Here is a 17,715-nt window from a genome sequence, read left to right on the forward strand (position 1 = left end):
ATCTCTTCTTGGGCATGAGCCACGTAGTTGTGTTGTGGAGTGAGACATGGCTGTGTAATAAAGGGCGGAAGTAAAGATGCAGTTTTGGCGGGCTGGCGGCCATCTCGGGGCCAGCATGGGAGACGCTCACCGACGGCACTGTGCCTCACCTGGATTTTACCGCGCTCTCTGCTATCTAAATACTACTTACTGTTCAGGTCAGACAAGGAGGGTGGTTAAAGGTCGTGAAGATAATGCTTCCAGGTCACTATTTGTTCAGGGATATCCAAAGCGGATGCAGTGTTGCCGTATCTTGTGGGTCGGGTTGTGGTGGTGGCGAGGTGAGGGTCGCTGTCGGGCTCCTGTCGTGACCACCGGCACCCATGACATCTGTAGGGCCACCCTTGTCACCAGGGCTGCATTAGGGCCCGTGTGTGCCTGGCCTACCCCCCGCTAGGCCACACGCTGAGCGGAAGAGCGTTGGTTTTGGAGAAAAGGTAGCGGTGGCCCTGTGCCCTCGTGGCCGTGGGGGAAGGCCGTTCTCAGCGCCCTGCCAAGGTGAGGGGCATTTAAACAGATGTGATGCCTACTTGAGGCCCCGAGGTAACTGGTACTCAGGTGCAGTACAGAGTGCAGGACGGTGTTTGGGAGACATTTAGTAAGTGATGATGATTAATGAAGCCTGGTACCCGAGGATGACGGGTGTCCTGAGGACTACCTGGCGTGAGGGAGGGACACCACTACTTCTTTCATTCCTTTACTTAGCAGTAAGAACATCATCATCACGCATATGCTTCAGCTAACTCCTGCTAAGCAACAAACATGATGTTTTTGTTTTAGATCACCGATACTTACCTTGGAGAAATGTTCCATTAAAAATTTTCCAAGGTGAGTGTGCGGACTCACAATTGTTTCTTTTTCTTTTAAATTAAAGTATTAAGATAGGAGTAAAGTGCATCAAGTTCCTGCTGGAGGCATTTATAAACAATGGCTTTAGTGTTTGCTGAACACGTTTAGGATTCTCTGGGATGATGTTTACATTATAATGAAGGCACAAATTACCTAGGTCTCTCTCTCTCTCTCTCTCTCTCTCTCTCTCTCTCTCTCTCTCTCTCTCTCTCTCTCTCTCTCTCTCTCTCTCTCTCTCTCTCTCTCTCTCTCTCTCTCTCTCTCTCTCTCTCAAGTGACAGACAATCCACATTTTCATCTCATTTTTTTGGACAAAATGTTGGGTCGTTCTTGAGAACGATTTCCCTGACTAATGTAAAATGCAACTAGATATCCATTTCTATAAGGAATAATGCTTTGAAGGCAGAAAATTAACTTTCCTTCTTAGGAACAAACATGTATCAAACATGGTATGGATTGGAATTAATGGGGGATCCCATAATATATATATATATATATATATATATATATATATATATATATATATATATATATATATATATAATTTTATTTTTATATACTGCTTAGTATTAATTTGAAAACTTTAAAAAAATTGAAGGTTAAGCTGCACACAATGACCTGATTTAATCCACATCATTAAGAAAAAGGATTGAGTCAATATATCAAAGCAACCATGCACTGTGCTTTCAGTATGTTTACATTCTATGGTGTTGTAGAGCTCAAAGAATGATGCCAAAATTTGTAAATGTGAAACTGAAAGTATTTAGTATAATCAGGAATTTAGTTTGATTTTTTTTAAATTGATTTTTTTTTAATGAAAATTTTTTAAATGATTGATAACATGGATTGTGACGATGCTTTAATGCAGTACAACCTTAAAGCAGTCAGTAACAATGCCAGGGAAAGGCTTGAGTGTTCAAAATGGTGTATGCTGCACAAATTTGGTACCAAGTTAAGGTCAGCCACCCCAGGTACCTTTGGTGTAGTTATGATTTAAGCTAATTTAAATTAGGATGGAATATATTCAATTTAGAAAACTAACCTGCCTTGTTTCATCCTAAAATAGCTGGATGTCAGAACTTCCTGTGATGTAGAGTTCATTACTGATTTCTGGTACTTTGTTTCTTCCCAAATTTTGGATTGTGTGGAAAGTGTTTTGTGTGCTAAGAAAGATAAGATTGATCTAATGCACTCAGAGAAAGTCGGCATTGGTGTGAATTATCGTAGCATTGGTTCCTTATTTTATGTATAATGTAATTGGTTGTCTGCTTGCACAGTCATATTCAGTAGTGAACTTAACTGTATCCTTACTTTTATTGATCAGTATTTTCTCTACAGTTTTCATGTCTGGCAATAAACTCCTTACAAAACTTGAAATTGACAGGTTTTCCATCAGATGAGAATATGTGAGCTGCAGAAGAAAAAAGTGGGGGAGTCATCATGTGACAAAAAGTGACAGGTTCAGGCTCTGTTCAGTAATGGTTTAAAAACATAGAATAAGTTCATTCTCAAGAGTGATAGGTGGCTGGAATACAATCAGTAATCAGATTGTTAATGCAGAGGCAATAAGGAGCTATAAAGTTAGATTAGGTAAGTTTATAGATAAGGATAGTAGGTAGGTGGACTTAAGTATGTTTTATGTAGAAATTGCCATGTGTAGATTTGTTGGCTTCTTGTAGCTTCCATTATTTATTTATTTATTTATTTATTTATTTATTTATTTATTTATTTATTTATTTATTTATTTACTTTTCTCTCCCCAGTAAGAATGAATGCATATGGTTACTAGACAGTAAACAATAACTAAACCTGATGACTTTTGCAGCATTTTTTCTGAAAACATAATGATAATGAATAGTCCTTATCCAGATTACTTTTTTTTTTGTGGTGGGGGGGGGAAAAGGCCTGCTGAAGTTCCAGTCCCCAGACGAAAGTGGTTATTAAAAATTAAAAGGAGGTGTCTTGAAAGAGTTCAAGTCATAGGAAGAAGGAAATACAGAAGCAGGAAGGGTTTCAGAGTTTACCAGAGAAAGGGATGAATAATTCAGAATACTGGTTAACTCTTGTATTAGATTTGGACAGAATAGGTTTGAGAGAAACGAGAGTGCAATGAGGCCACAGGAGGAGGGGGTGCATGCAGTTAGCTTGAAAATAGCAGTAAAGGATAGCAAGAGATGCGACACTGCAGGGATGAGAATGACAGTCAGTCAGAGGACTTGATAAGACAGAAAGCTTTTGATTCCACCTGGTCTAAAAGAGTGGTAAGAGGGAAAAGAAGGGTAAGGGGGAGACCCTTAAGGACTGCTTGTGTTCAAAGCAATTCCTCTTGAATCAGCTTGTGATGTTTATCTCATAACACAAATGGGATCACATGAAAGTGAAGTATCCCTGCTGTGTTTGGGTGGGACTTGGATATGCTCAGTTAGGTTAATGTCATCTAATAAAAAATATATAACCTATCCAAACTTAACCTCACCCAACCAAGCTTTTTAGCCCCTGAAGTAGCAAGGATGGGTGATTGATCTAATCTAACATAATCTAACTTAACCATTTCTAACCTGAGTCTCATTTCAAAATTATTTGGGATGGCTGGTCTTCATGTAACTAAATAAAAATTGCTATGAGATTTTGGGAGGAATAAGCAGACAACCACTTATTGTTTACCATAAAAGTAAACAACTAGTTATGATATAATTGGCATGGTGATGGATGGATGTCAAAAGAAAATAAATAAATAAATAAGCTACATATCAATTAATCAGAGAACATGTATGACCTCAATATTTATTCAGCACCATTCAAAAATTAAAGAGATTGTAAATGCATATTACATAAATGCAGGACAAGTAATGAGGCCTAGTGTGGAAGTGGTCAGTATTTGGAATTATTTCTGAAGCTTCTGTTCTTAGGAGAAAAACAAAGTCCAAGAAGTGGGGATGCCAGATGGGAAGAGCTAAGCAGCAGAACTCTGGGTAGTGAAGAAGCTAGGAAGGATATTAGACCACAGCATGACGGGGAGAAACAATAACATGAAAAAAAAAAAAGAAAGAAAGATAGAAAATGAATTATAATGGATGTTAGAAAGTTAGAATTTAGATGACATTAGTTATTCAGATGAAGAAATATCTCAAATCTTTTATTGTGTTTTATTTATTTAAATTTTTTGTGATTTCTTTATATTGCAGTTATTTTTCTATGTTCCCATGGGCATGAAAATTGGCCAATCCATATAGTTATTAGTTTTTCTCTTGCTTACTGCTGCATTCTCTCTCACTCTCACATTCTTCTTATGTGTTTAGTCTTGAAGTGACATGGATACCTCTCAGGTGTGATACTGATGATCTGACTAATCTTCCACTTATGATTCACTGAGCCAATCCTTTTCCTCACCCAAATCCACCTGTTTCTTGCAACCTAATCTGTTACTTGCAGTCATTCCAGTGTTCTTTGCTGATTAAGAACCATCTCCCATTAATAACAGATAATTCTCTCTCTCTCTCTCTCTCTCTCTCTCTCTCTCTCTCTCTCTCTCTCTCTCTCTCTCTCTCTCTCTCTCTCTCTCTCTCTCTCTCTCTCTCTCTCTCTCTCTCTCTCTCTCTCTCTCTCTCTCTCTCTCTCATATGCCAGCCACATTCACTCTTCATTCATATTTCAGCTACATTACCTCATATCCATATTTCAATTATACTCTACCTCATCCACAACTACATTTATTCTCATTCATATACCAGCCACACTTACCTACTCTCCACATATTATCCACATTCAGTCCCTCATCCATAGCAACAATTTACTCTTCATCCACATGTCATTCACATTTACTTCCCCATGTACAGCCTCATCCTTCCCCTCATCCACATACAAGTCTCATTCACTCTATCTGTTCTCCCTCATCCACATGCCAGCCACATTCACTATCCACATGCCAGCTATTTTCACTCCCTCATCCACATGCCAGTCACATTCACTCATCCACATGCCAACCACATTCACTTAGTCATCCACATGTCAGTCCCATTCATTCATCCCTCATTCACATACCATCTACATCATGACAACCACATTCACTATCTCATCCACATTTTAGCCACATTCACTCATTCATCCACAGCTTCATCCATCCACTTGCTACATGCACCCCTTATTCACTCCCTCATCTACACAGCCATATTTTTTCCTATTCTTTTATCATATTCACACTCATTTGGCCATCCATGTGTCACCTATATTCACTCCCTCATCCATACTCACATGCACTTCCACATCCACATACCTCCACATTCCTCTCCCTCACTACCTTTATGCTAACTCACTTCCATATTTTTCTGCCCCTCCTTTGTTAGTTGTTGCCTGTTTATCCTGGTCTTGTAGCATTGATGGCTGGTGCCAAGGGCAATACTGAGGGCAATACTTAGGAAGGCTCTCTCTTTCCCCCTACAGTGTGAGGGCAGTGTGCATCCTGAGGGTTGCCCAGGAGGGGAACTTGTATGTACACACACAACATTAAGTAAGTTTGGGTGTGGCATTTTTTAGTATTTGTGTGTGTTTTTTATTCTTAGATTTAACATAGGGCTGAGGTAAAGTTTGCATGCTAGGCTGCATGTGGATTGTTGAGTATTTTGAAAGTTTAGTTGCTATTAACAGTGAATGTGTTTGAAGTTAATTCATTTGTGTGTTGGTTTTTAGATGAATTGTAAGGATAGTGTAAATTCATGTTGACCAGTTGTAAACTGCTGTTGACAATGTTAAATTCTAGGCTCTCTCTCCAATCAATAATTGCAGTATGTTTTATGTAATTGATTCACTTTAGAACATTAGGGAAACTATAAGAAGCCAGTAGGTCTGCATATGACAGTCCCTGTCTAGAACATAATACTTATATCCATCTGTAATCCGTAGTTTTAAATTTATATATTTAAAGTTTCTTATTGGTTTGCCACTTAAAATCTGATTACTGTCTTCCATTCATCTACCATCATATTGTTAAGACATTGGTGTACATTGTGTGTAATGTTACCAGGTATATGAGCCATGGAGAGTGTGGGGACACCTTCCTCTGGAGGGTTGTCTATGGTTGGGGGCACAGTGCTGAGTGTATGTGATGGCCTCACCTACACCCAGCTGCTGGACCATGGCTATGGTCTCACCCCCATCACCCCCAGCAACTCCCAGGAGTCCCCCTCAGTCACTCCAGGCCGCACACAGGCAAGTGCTCGGCAAGGTGTCACAGAGAATGGCTGGGAAGACGGTCTGATGTGTGGGGAAAATTTGAAATAGATTTGTTGGGAACGTTCTGTAAGGAGAATGGTATATTTTTTTTAAGTACTTTGTGTGTGTGTAATTTTTTTTTTTACTAATTCATTGTATTTGTACCTCAGAGTGTGAAGCGCCGCCTGGTGTTGGAGGAGGGGGGTGTTGACGGTGAGGGCTTCAGGACCCCTGTCAAGACCCCCCGGCGTGCCAGGCAGAAGTCCGTGTCCTCCACCCATTACACTCCACCGTCCAAGGGAAAGGCGCCTGGTGGGTGGTGGTTGTGATGGTGTTTACTCATGTACTTAACCTTAATGATGTGCAAAGTTTACTGGGTTAGTTTTCTCTTGCATTTTTCTCAATTACATTTCATTGTCTTTTAAGGGGGAAGAAATAAGGGTGGAATGGGTGTTTTTTTTTTTATGTGGTGAAAGAAATACAAGATGTAGGTGTCAGGGGAGATGTGAAGAAAGGTGGAAAGAATTACTCTGATGAAGACATGAATGGTAATATGTATAAAGTAATTAAAAAAAATGGTCTTAATGAGACTTGTTACTTCAGGGCGCTGACTGCCCCTAGTGTATAAAGGAAGTGGTGGACAACTAAAGCTGTAGTTTTTTGTGTGATTAACTTGTATTTATTTGTCTTTATGAATACAGAGTGTAAATAATATGGATTCATAATATACATAAAGAATATTTCCTTTCCCTTCATCAGCTGTTCCTCCAGCCCCTTCCCCAGGCAAAACATCCCGATATGACACTTCCCTAGGACTCCTCACCAAGCGCTTTGTGGACTTGCTACAGACTGCTCCTGATGGCACAGTGGATCTGAACAAGGTATTTGAATAATTTGGTATTATCTATTTAACAAGTCCATGCATTGTTAGCAACTTTATCTGTAGTTACTAAGGAGGTACATGTGGCTATTGATAGACTTCCTGTACATATAGCTGTACTGTCCAAAGTTTCCATACTCTCTGGTTTTAGAGACAACCTGAATGATCTGTGCTGATTCAACACACATTAGGTGCTATAAATAGTAAATTCTTAACTTCTGTAGAACGAATATGTTGGCATTTGTTATGTATTTGTTATTGCTGAATTGTGAAAGATGAAAGCATGGATGGGACTTTGTCTACCTAGAATGTTTTTGTTTAGTTTTGAATTATTCCACATAGTCATTAATTTACTTGTAATGTGTACCTTTTTATGTATTTAAGCAAAAGTTTGTTACCATTAAATTGGTTCTTGTTGCATAATTTTTCAAAATATGGAAATGGTGTTTATTCTAACTGCATGCTCTGTCTTTTCTCACCAGGCATCTGACATGCTGTCAGTTCAGAAGCGAAGAATATATGATATCACAAATGTGTTGGAGGGCATTGGTCTAGTCAACAAGAAATCCAAAAACAACGTCCAATGGTTGTAAGTTGATGTTCTTTGCACACGTTTGTTTGTTTGTGTAGCTTCTTTATACTCTTGTAACTACACTCTGAATGCCTGGGGCTGTTTTGGCAGGATTTGGAGTGATCTCCCTTGTTCATCCTTCTATCCTTTGGCTGGACACTCATCTTGGAGAGGTGTATCTGCACCATCATGCATGAAACTATTCTCTCCTTTAAAGAGACTGTATGTGTCATTCCCATGAAGGGAATTTCTGTACATGTTACAGCCATAAGTTATATAGTAGTTATTTTTTGTAAATGTACTGGTATTAATTGTTATATCTACTTAGCAAATTATGTTGACTGTTGACTCGTGACCAAACCATTAGACCATGCTTGGCAACAAAGTGCCTTCCTGTGTAGGGCAGCAGAATAGCAGTGCGAGAAGCAGGTGAGACCAGCAGATGCCCCACATGTTTTTGATGCATGGTGTATTGTCTTCTACAATGGGTTGTGTTTATTATAATGCTCAACAGGTTTAAGTAACATGGTATGGGAGCTAATAGGTTATGTACTCGTGTATATATGTATGCATGTATGCAACGGTAAGACATTTCACATGGACAGCATAATTATTTCCATCATCTCCAAACAAGAATTGCATCTATCTTTATCTTTATTTTTATTGATGTTCCTCCTGTTTACCAGATTTCTGTGTCAAGTATTTAGTGTGTTCATTATTTCAAAGATTTCTTACCATTGAAATCCTAGAAAAATATGTTTTAAAGTCTTGGACCCCTACCTGCTTTGCTTCCTTCACCGATGCATATGTACATACATTGCTATGATAGTTTGTGGTTTAAATATACTGGTGTAATCATGATTACTGTGGGTGTTGATGTATCTGTGTGAATGTGTATTTTCTTGCAGATATATAGATAGGTATTGTCTTGTGTGTGTGTGTGTAAATAATAATAATAATAATAATAATAATAATAATAAACGGTTTATTCTTTAGGCAGTTAACAAACTGAAAATGTGTGTGTGTGTGTGCGTGCGTGCATGTGCATATAGGTGGTGTTGTGTTGCAGAGCGGCCAGAGTGAGCAGCGAGGATCTAGGAGAGGAGCTGCAGGACCTGGAAGCCAAGGAGAACGAGCTCGATAACCTTATAGAGCAAGCAGGTGCGGAGCTGCTTTCATTTCATCCTCAGACTTTTTAAACATAAGATTATAGTATATAGTGTGTGCAGTCTGTGAGCACTGATAGAGCACATTGTGTGTGCAGTCTGTGAACATTGACCATCACATTGCTAGATATTAGATGCATATTTATTGATTTGTACTGTGCTGAGAAGTTGATTGCCGTAATTTTGTATTCAATATTAATGGTTAGATTAATGGACTTAGATTATATCTCGTTCCTGGTTTGAATTTAATTGTCTGGTCTGCTTATTGCTCGTGGATTATTTTCTTCCATTTTTAGGGTCAGGTAAAGGCTGGCAAAAATACTTGCAACATAGTGTTATATTCCCTTCTCATATGACACATGCCTTAGAGGTCTCTTAATTTTTTTTTCTTTTTTTTTATAATTATTATTTATTTATTTATTTGTTTTATTATTTATTTATTTATTTGTTTTATTATTTATTTATTTATTCATTAATTTTTATTTATTTATTTTTTGTTTGTTTGTTTGTTTTAAGGGTGTAGTTTTAAGATGCATATCAACTCTACAAACCAGATCTCACCCCTTAACATTCTAACCAGTGATAGTCATTGATTTGCTCCCTTCTCTCTTACAGCAAATTCTTCACACAAATTTTCATTCCTCATATATTCTGGTTCTTCTTTGTACACACTCCTGATTATCTTTTGTTGTACTTCTTCCAGACCACTGTCATAACAACCTTACACCAGGGTAGGTACCACAGTTCCTTCACGTACAGTACTCCCCTTGCACACTGGTTCCTCTGCACTCTTAATGATAACCATGCCGCCTGTCATCGATCAGCATTATTACATTTCCACCATAAAGAGTGTACAGCTTGGATCCCCCTGAGGTGCTGGATCTTTGTTCCCTGACTGTTAGCATTTCCCAGATTTTTTATGTTTTTATTTACTGATTTTTTTTAAAGATCCTAATATTGGGTAACTTTAGCTAAAGTATTTTACTTCCTCCTCTCCATCCCATTCTCCAACAGTTATTGGAACCTTGTCTTTTTCTTTTGGTATGTGTTCCTATAAACCAAACTGTAGGATAAATGTGTGGACCATCTAGCAATGGATAAAGTCACTCGTTTAATGGTGACAAGGATTATTTACAAATGACACTTGTTCCCTCTGATATTACTTCAGAATGAAATAAGCTTTAATGATCATTATGATATAGTTAGAAATTTTTATAGATTATTTGGTGATATTTTGAGTGATAAATAATCACTTAAGTTGTATAGATTATACTATCCACATTGGGGATTACTTGGAAGGTGTGTGGGACATGATTGTTTTTTCCTTCATAAAGCCTTTGTGCAACTTGGAAGCATTTAGCAAGCTTTATTAGTATGGAGATATGGTGCTTGCTGCACACATTTTCATGGCTAATTTCCAGTGCCACGTGACATTCAGCCTTGGATTTTTTTAGGGTTTCTTCTAGTATCAAAATTAAGAATCAAATAATAATAAGCTTTATATTGGAAAAGTTCCCTGAACATCAGTGGGATATTTGAAATCAGTTGTAAAGAAAAGAGTTAATATTGTGTTTTCTAAGTGGCTAGGTATTTGTAGGAATCTTTGTTCACTTATCCAGACTACTAATTACAGGATGGTTGTGTAGCCGTCTGTGTGCCGCATGTCTGGTAAAGCATTGTTGGGCAAGCCTTTATTCATTAAGGCTATGCTAGCTTTAATGGCATTACCTTGTTCCACATATACTTTTATGATATATCTGCCTGGGTGTATTTATCAGGGACCAGATTTAAGAAATGTGAACTTTTAATTGAGTTGAATAACTTTTAGTAATATATGAAATTAATTGTGCTGGCATAGGTATATTGAACCAGTGTAATAACTTGGTTCGAGGGATTTATGTAACATCTTGTGGGTGGCACAAATTTGTGGTTTGCAAAGATCAGCTTTGGATGATCAGAACACTTAAGATGTGTAGGTACTCTGTTGTGATTTGAGAAACATGGAACATGTGCATTAATACTTAGTATGAATATCATAGACAGGTCATTAATAAGTCTGTAATTTGTGTCAGATTGTGGTTTTCACCTGAAAAGTAAGTTGCTGTTCTTGATGAGAGAATCATGGCCAAGTGAGGACAGGAAGCTATACTCTCACTAGGAATGTACCACGTGTTAAGAATTTTCGTTTTGTCTGTGGTGTACTCTCTCATAATGCAACATCATAAGTCATCCATGATTATAGCCAATGCCTTAATTAACCCCTTAACCTTTATACATGTGTGTTGCATCACACCCTTACCTATTACTATTTATTTGCTTGATCTCTGATTACTGAACTTAAAAACAAAAACTGAAACATATATATATATATGTTCTCTCAATTTTAATGTTAGAACACATTTGGCTTGGATGGGCTATGGGAAAGTGAACTATGGTCTGACCATTTTGAATTGAGCATTTGGGTGTTGTCCATTCTGGGGGTTCCCCAGCCTGCGGCACTGCCACACTTACACCAAGACACACCTCATGTCAGGTGCTTCCTACCTCAAAATAAAATGGCGTTGTAGTATATATACATTGTGATGCTCTAAAAAAGACAAGTTGGCGTTTTTTTTTTTTTTTTTTTTTTTTTTCCTCTCCCAGGATGGAAGTTACCTCTCCCACTCGTTCTCATCACCTCACAGTCGTGAAAAAGAACTTATTTACTTTGTAAATAAGTATTTTTTGGGAAGAAATTATCATAGTTTAAGGGAAATATCATAAAAGGAAACCTTCCCAGGATGGAAGTTACCTCGCCCACTCGTTCTCATCACCTCACAGTCGTGAAAAAGAACTTATTTACTCTGTAAGTAAGTGTTTTTTGGAAGAAATTATCATAGTTTAAGGGAAATATCATAAAAGGAAACCTATCACATTTAAGTGAAATTCACAATGGAGAGAGGGAGAGGGAGCAGGAGCAGCTTGACTGACTGACAGGCAGGAAATTTTTTGTTAAATTCTAATGCTTTATAGGCAAGTCTAGATCTCTGATAGAAATAAATTTGCATGAAATGTAGGTTGTATATGCAGAGAGAGAGAGAGGGGGCAGGTAGTTTGACTGACTAACAGGCAGGAGATTTTTTTCTCAAATTCTAATGATTCATAAGCAAGTATAGATCTCTGATGAAAATAAATTTGCATGAAATGTAGGTTGTATATGCAGAGAGAGAGAAAAAAAAGAGAGCGGTGGTGTGTGGGGAGCAGGGTTATCAGTGACACACAGGCTCTAATCCGATAATTGGCCAAGTACAAGGTTTGGCAGCTCTGCAGGTTAGGGAATCCCTGGAAAGGACATCGCCCAAATGCTCAATTCAAAATGGTCTAACCATAGTTTTTGGCTGTCATTGTATGCTATTACAGTTATGTGGTTTGACTGTGGCTGTGGCATTGCCATTGCTGTTTTGCATACATGCCTGTTCTCATCCATCTGTCTGCTTAATTTGTTTCCATTTCCTTATTTTCCCTTTCGGGGACTTGATCAAGAAAATGGCCATGGTCATAGATATCACCCATGTTCAAGCTTTGATGGTTATAAATGTCACCACTACGTATCCTGCAGGTGGCTGTGTGTGTGTCACCTGTTGGTTGGGGTATGAGAAAGTCTGACCAGTGACTTGTGGTGAAGACTCTTTATGCAGCATTAGGATTTTTGCATAATGATGTGTATAATTGTTACTAAATAATACTGGACAGAACCAGTAAGCATCAGAAACCTATATCATCAGAATTTAAGTTCTTCCGTGTTATGTGGTTTAAACATCTAAAGAGAGTATAATTACTAGGATGAATAAGAATAGGTTGAAGGTATGGATTATTATTATTATTATCATTGTCAATAGTTATACCTTTTAATAACCTTTCATAAATCATTGTAAGGCATGATGTCCAAAAGCCTACACAATGTCAGTTTTTCACAGCTACATTTTGTTTGTAAATCTGGTCCCTGTGCTAACAGATGGTGTCCACTTTTTATTTTATTTATTTATTTATTTTACCTATTTTTAATAGGAAGTAGTTACAGGCTGTGATTGTGTAATAAATCTCTTTCTGGCATTAACTTTTAAAATAATTCTCATACATAATCATATTTTCACTATTACAGATTTTTAATAGGACTAATGAATTTATTTCTCCAATTTTCCTAGTTATGACTAGTAAATGGTGAAGAGAAGGAATAGTCTGTTGTGGTATTACTGAAGTGTGCTTATCAAAGTAAATTTGTCATTTCTTATGTATACATAAATTTACATAGATTTATTCTAAAATAGCTATTTTCTTAAAATAATTTTTATAGATGAGTGTGTGGAAATAGTTTTGATTTTGTTTGACCTGTATTTCTCAATTTGCAGAGAGAGACTTGAGACAGTTGAGTCAGGACAAGAGGTTTGCCTATATTACATACCAGGACTTGCACACCATTAAAGATTATAAGGACAAGACTGTGTTTGCCATCAAAGCGCCACCGGGGACACAGCTACAGGTGCCTCAAGAATTGAAAAAAGAGGTACTTAAGTGGGAGTTTTGCTTGGGTTGTACAGTACTTGCAAAAGCTGGTTATGTTCAGTAGTGGAATGTGCTACACATGCACATTTTTTGTATGTTTTCTTTAACTTTTTAGTTGTTCTCAGGTATTTCAACAATGCCCTCATATTTTATATAAAACTTCTTTCACATATATTCAACCTTTTTACATGCTTGTCAAATATTAATTTGCTTCCTTTTGTTTCTCTTTCAGAGTTGTATACTCCATTTAAAGAGTGATAATGGTCCTATAGAAGTTTACCTGTCTGAGTCTGCCATAGGAGAAAGCCCTGCTAAAGAACAGGCCAGCAGACAGAGTCCTCTTAAGGCCTCTACATCAGCAACCAACACTTCCAGGACCAAACTGAGGCCCACACGGACCAAGGCCAACAAAGCATTACTGCAGACACGCAAGCCTGTCTTTAAAACACCAAAGAAGGTAATGCTGGAGTACTTGGGGATGAAGTTCTTGGATGAAAATTAACCTGATAATTCTTTTGAGAGATGCTTTGGTTGTTATTCTGCTTAGTGTCTTTTTCAATCTTCTAATGTCTTTGTCTGATTATTATCATGATTTAATTTGCTTTAATCTCTGATCATTCTTTTTTGGAGTATTGATATCCAAGATTTTTAGGTATCATGGTATTTATGTGATGCATTTTTTTTTTTTATCTAGGAAATAGAGTCACCTGCAGAAATGGTAATTAAGACAGAAGTACCTGACCCAGATGAAGAGGACCTCCTGGGAGCCTCATCCGGTTTGGATCTTAATAATGATGAAGGTCTACGCACAGCCCTTATCCTTGGCTCAGAGGACCTGGGACCTGTAGGGGGCAAACTCCAGCTCCAAATGGAGGACCAGCCGAGCAGTGGTGAAGGTGAGTTGTGTTGCTGGTTTGCCTTCCTCATACATGACCCATTGTTTATTTGCTTTCCCCAGCAAGACAGTAATCTGGATGGGAACTGCAGGAACTATCACTGTGGTATGTCACTTAGTTATATCACAGTGTTAGTTACCTTCAGGTCCTGTTCTCTAGACAACGATGGATGATACATAGTGAGTGAGTTGTAACAAAATAAACTGAGGAATAAAACATGACACTATTTGAAAGTTATGACACAAGCTACAGAGATGAGAGGAGAAGAGTGTCAGGTCGTGTTGGATCCGCTGGTCCTGTGATGGGCTGCCATAGCACCAGTGGATTCAGCATGACCTGGGGCTCAGCAGCAACACAGCACCAGATGAAGTGGAGAAACTAAGGTAGTATGTTTGTAAATGTGTATTGATATAATGCAATCTAATTAGGTAGTCAAATATAGTGTGTAGGAAAAAGATATAATTAAAATTAAGAAATAACCACATATTTTCATGAGTGGGTTGTTTGTTATGCGTGGTGTCCTGAGCTCGAGTATTGTGTTGCAGGCGGGTCTGAGGATGTGATGCTGGGCTGCACCTCAGGCTCCCCGCTGCCCTTCCTCACCCTGGAGCCTCCCATCTCAGACACAGACTACAACTTCTCACTTGACATTACTGAGGGAGTGTATGATCTCTTTGATTTTAACTTCTGACCAATCGAAGTATAGTCCAGGGTGTGTTGTATTTTATAAAGAAATTAGATCTTGTTTCTACACAATTATTCCTGAATGCAGTTTAAGTTCTTGACACTTTCACCTGCATAATGTAAACTTTCAGACATTGTCTGGAAATGTAGACATTTGTAGTGTTCTCTCACTCCTTTATGAGAAGTGTTCTAGGCCAAAGGTTGGTTTTTTTTATGTCTTGATAGAATTCTTTTATTCTTAATTCATATTGTTTCTATAGTATAAAAGTTATTTTCAGCAATAAAGTATTTATGTATGTAGAGACTTGACTGACCGAACATGAACAAACCTGAAGTGAAAGCAGCACAGCAGCGGTGGTTCTCATGTGCTTTGATGTGACTTGGCAAGAAGACAGACATTTGCTGTGGTGCATTTTTGCTTTAAATTTGACTGCTGAACCCCAGATAGCTGTGAATCTTTGTTCATGACTGGATACTTGCATGTCAGCCCCATAGTACCTGTGTTCTGGTGACCAAGGGCTGCCTCCTCAACTGTAATAGAAGCGCATCAAGTGCAGCTCATGTTGCATTCCTCGTGAAATTCAATCCGCAGAGTATTTAACCAGTTACTTCCATGATTACTTTAGGGGTCAAGTAGTAGTGAATTATATTTAATATTTTTTCTAGGTAATTTCCTTTGTTTGCTTCTTTTGACTTCTTTTGTTTCAGATATTTCTTATTTGATGTTTCCTAAGTTTTGATAAGAATGACAGGATTAATTTTATTTTCTTATGTTGTGCTAGAATTGCAATTTAAGCTTTAATGGTCGATAGACTTGGCCTTTGGGTGCAGAGCGAGCCATTACTTCCATCCATTGATTTGTTTACTGAATATATAAAAAATTAGATTACTTTCCATAACAATAATGTGCCAATCAAATTTTTAGCTACATACCTATTTTAGAAGGAAAATATCATTTTAAAAGTTTTACCATTGCAATCTCTTATATTTAAAAGACTTATTAAATAGTTGCCTTATAACAACCAGATTGGATCTTTGCATGGTTACATTTTATTCACGATGAAAATTTTTTATTGAACTTTTTATAAGCAAGATGGGTTCTTGGGAAAACTAGGCATAGTGAGAGCATGTTTTGTAAAGCATCATACTTATGCAAATTAGTAATTGGCAGAGGCTGTTAACATGAGTGATGTACCTAATTGAATATTGATAAATGTTCTTTTAACATAAAAACTGGGCCTATTGGACCCCCTGGTGGCCAAGATGTATGTAGGGCTGTCATTTACAGGGTTGGATGGGTCAAGAGAGCCTTGAAAGGGATTAAATTTCTTCTGTAGTATGTCATGTTTAAGTCTAATCTAGTGCTAAAGCTTTTTAAAGATGTGTGTGCATGTTTGCAAATGAATTTAATTTACACCCAATTTCACTGCCATGCAAATTATGCTGTCAATTAAGTGAAGGTAGTCCAGGTAGTGGTGACAGTGGTGGCTTGAGCTGGACCACAGCATGGCCCGGGACTCACCAGGTGCCCTCAAGACAAAACGGTGGAACTCATTCTGTTTGCATGCAAAGAATGTGTATTATTTTGAGATATTTTGCGGAATGACACTTTTCTGTGATGAATTACAGTTGGTGATTAATGACGTGAAATTTCTGACTTTGGTCCTCAACTCATTGACGACATTACACAAACACTAGTGCTTCATTTTCATACGTGTTGGATTGCTCATGCCTAAGGTAGCATCATGAAAGATGTTTCTAGAGTTCATGTTTTGTAAATTCATGGTTTTTAAGTACAAATTATATTCATTCAGTGACACAGCTGTGAGTAGAATGGCTAAGTGTGGTGGTAGACCTTGTAAAGTGACTTAATTGCTGCCTTGAACCAAATAAAATTTGGGTAAAGCCTCTGCTGTAGATTTGCACTCAACCAGGCTTCTCACAGCTGTGTCTTGTAACACATTTGTTAAAAAAATGGAAATAAAAGAGATATATGAAAAATATAAGCTTATGTACTTAACCTTGCTTTTCATGCTAAATGACATGCTGACATTGCATCACTAAGCACACTATATAAACAAATGCATCTTTACTTTTACATGCAATCATCTATTGTCGCTTTCTTGATGTTTTATAAATAACAGTACTTTATAAAAATGCTCCCCTCTCCACTCTATGCTTCCAAGCATGTAAGTGCTGCCAATTATCCATCTGCGTAATTGTTGTTACATTGTTACATTCATCCATGTCAGCCTCTTTGTTTCCCCTTCACTTCTCCCCACTCCTCATCTCTCAAGACTATAGCAACACCCTCTTTTGCATGCAACCTGCCAGTCGCTTGGACTTTCACTTGTGGAATGTTTGTTTATGGCAAAATGGACACAACTTTGAAACATTACTAGCTTCATTACAGAGATCCGCGGATGTAATATGTTCTGTACACATTTTGCGAATGCGGATATCAGTTTCCACCAAATAACGGATGCAGATATCAAATAATAACATCCTCACGGATGCGGATGTGTTCAGGATTTGGTATAAAATCACTATATAACACTAATTATTGTCAAATGGCAGCTGCTTCTGTTACACAATACTACGCTTTGTATTTTTTTTTTATTTATTTATTTTTTAAGACGAATTTCATCCACACACTTTTGTTCCTAGGATGCGGACGGGGACCCAACACTCACTCTCTCTCTCTCTCTCTCTCTCTCCTTGCCAACCAGAATGATTCCCTTCATATTTAAGTACTTATACAATATTAAACATGGTAGATACAGTACTATTACACAGTACATACATAAATATTTTTCATATTTTTACATGACACATACATAGCTTAGTCACTATATCAAATTCTCTCCCTCCTGACCTTCC

At 37.7% G+C, this 17,715-nt stretch overlaps 2 protein-coding genes across 6 annotated transcripts in view; one reads left to right on the forward strand and one right to left on the reverse strand.

Annotated features, from left to right (window-relative positions):
• The window catches only part of LOC135104360 (uncharacterized), an 8,680-nt gene extending 8,348 nt beyond the window's left edge, over window positions 1-332 (reverse strand). The window contains exon 1 of the mRNA XM_064011685.1: window positions 191-332. The gene's annotated coding sequence lies outside the window, so the exon portion shown is untranslated. The remainder of the gene's footprint in view (window positions 1-190) is intronic.
• Window positions 1-16,836, forward strand: part of LOC135104359 (transcription factor E2F6-like) — a 16,974-nt gene extending 138 nt beyond the window's left edge. Inside the window, exons 1-11 of one of the 5 annotated variants that reach the window (XM_064011681.1) lie at window positions 113-197; window positions 5,329-5,395; window positions 5,909-6,093; window positions 6,267-6,408; window positions 6,856-6,977; window positions 7,459-7,565; window positions 8,617-8,708; window positions 13,102-13,256; window positions 13,488-13,712; window positions 13,950-14,151; window positions 14,697-16,836. In XM_064011681.1, coding sequence (XP_063867751.1) covers window positions 5,920-6,093; window positions 6,267-6,408; window positions 6,856-6,977; window positions 7,459-7,565; window positions 8,617-8,708; window positions 13,102-13,256; window positions 13,488-13,712; window positions 13,950-14,151; window positions 14,697-14,842 — 1,365 coding nt within the window. In that variant the 5' untranslated portion in view covers window positions 113-197; window positions 5,329-5,395; window positions 5,909-5,919 and the 3' untranslated portion in view covers window positions 14,843-16,836. Of the gene's footprint in view, window positions 1-112; window positions 198-397; window positions 538-5,328; window positions 5,396-5,908; window positions 6,094-6,266; window positions 6,474-6,855; window positions 6,978-7,458; window positions 7,566-8,616; window positions 8,709-13,101; window positions 13,257-13,487; window positions 13,713-13,949; window positions 14,152-14,696 lie in introns of those variants that run through there. The other 4 variants (XM_064011679.1, XM_064011678.1, XM_064011682.1 and 1 more) reach the window with 4 other exon arrangements.
• Window positions 16,837-17,715: the final 879 nt, after the last annotated feature.

This window comes from Scylla paramamosain, chromosome 10 (assembly GCF_035594125.1).
Source record: "Scylla paramamosain isolate STU-SP2022 chromosome 10, ASM3559412v1, whole genome shotgun sequence".
Classification (NCBI taxonomy): domain Eukaryota; kingdom Metazoa; phylum Arthropoda; class Malacostraca; order Decapoda; family Portunidae; genus Scylla; species Scylla paramamosain.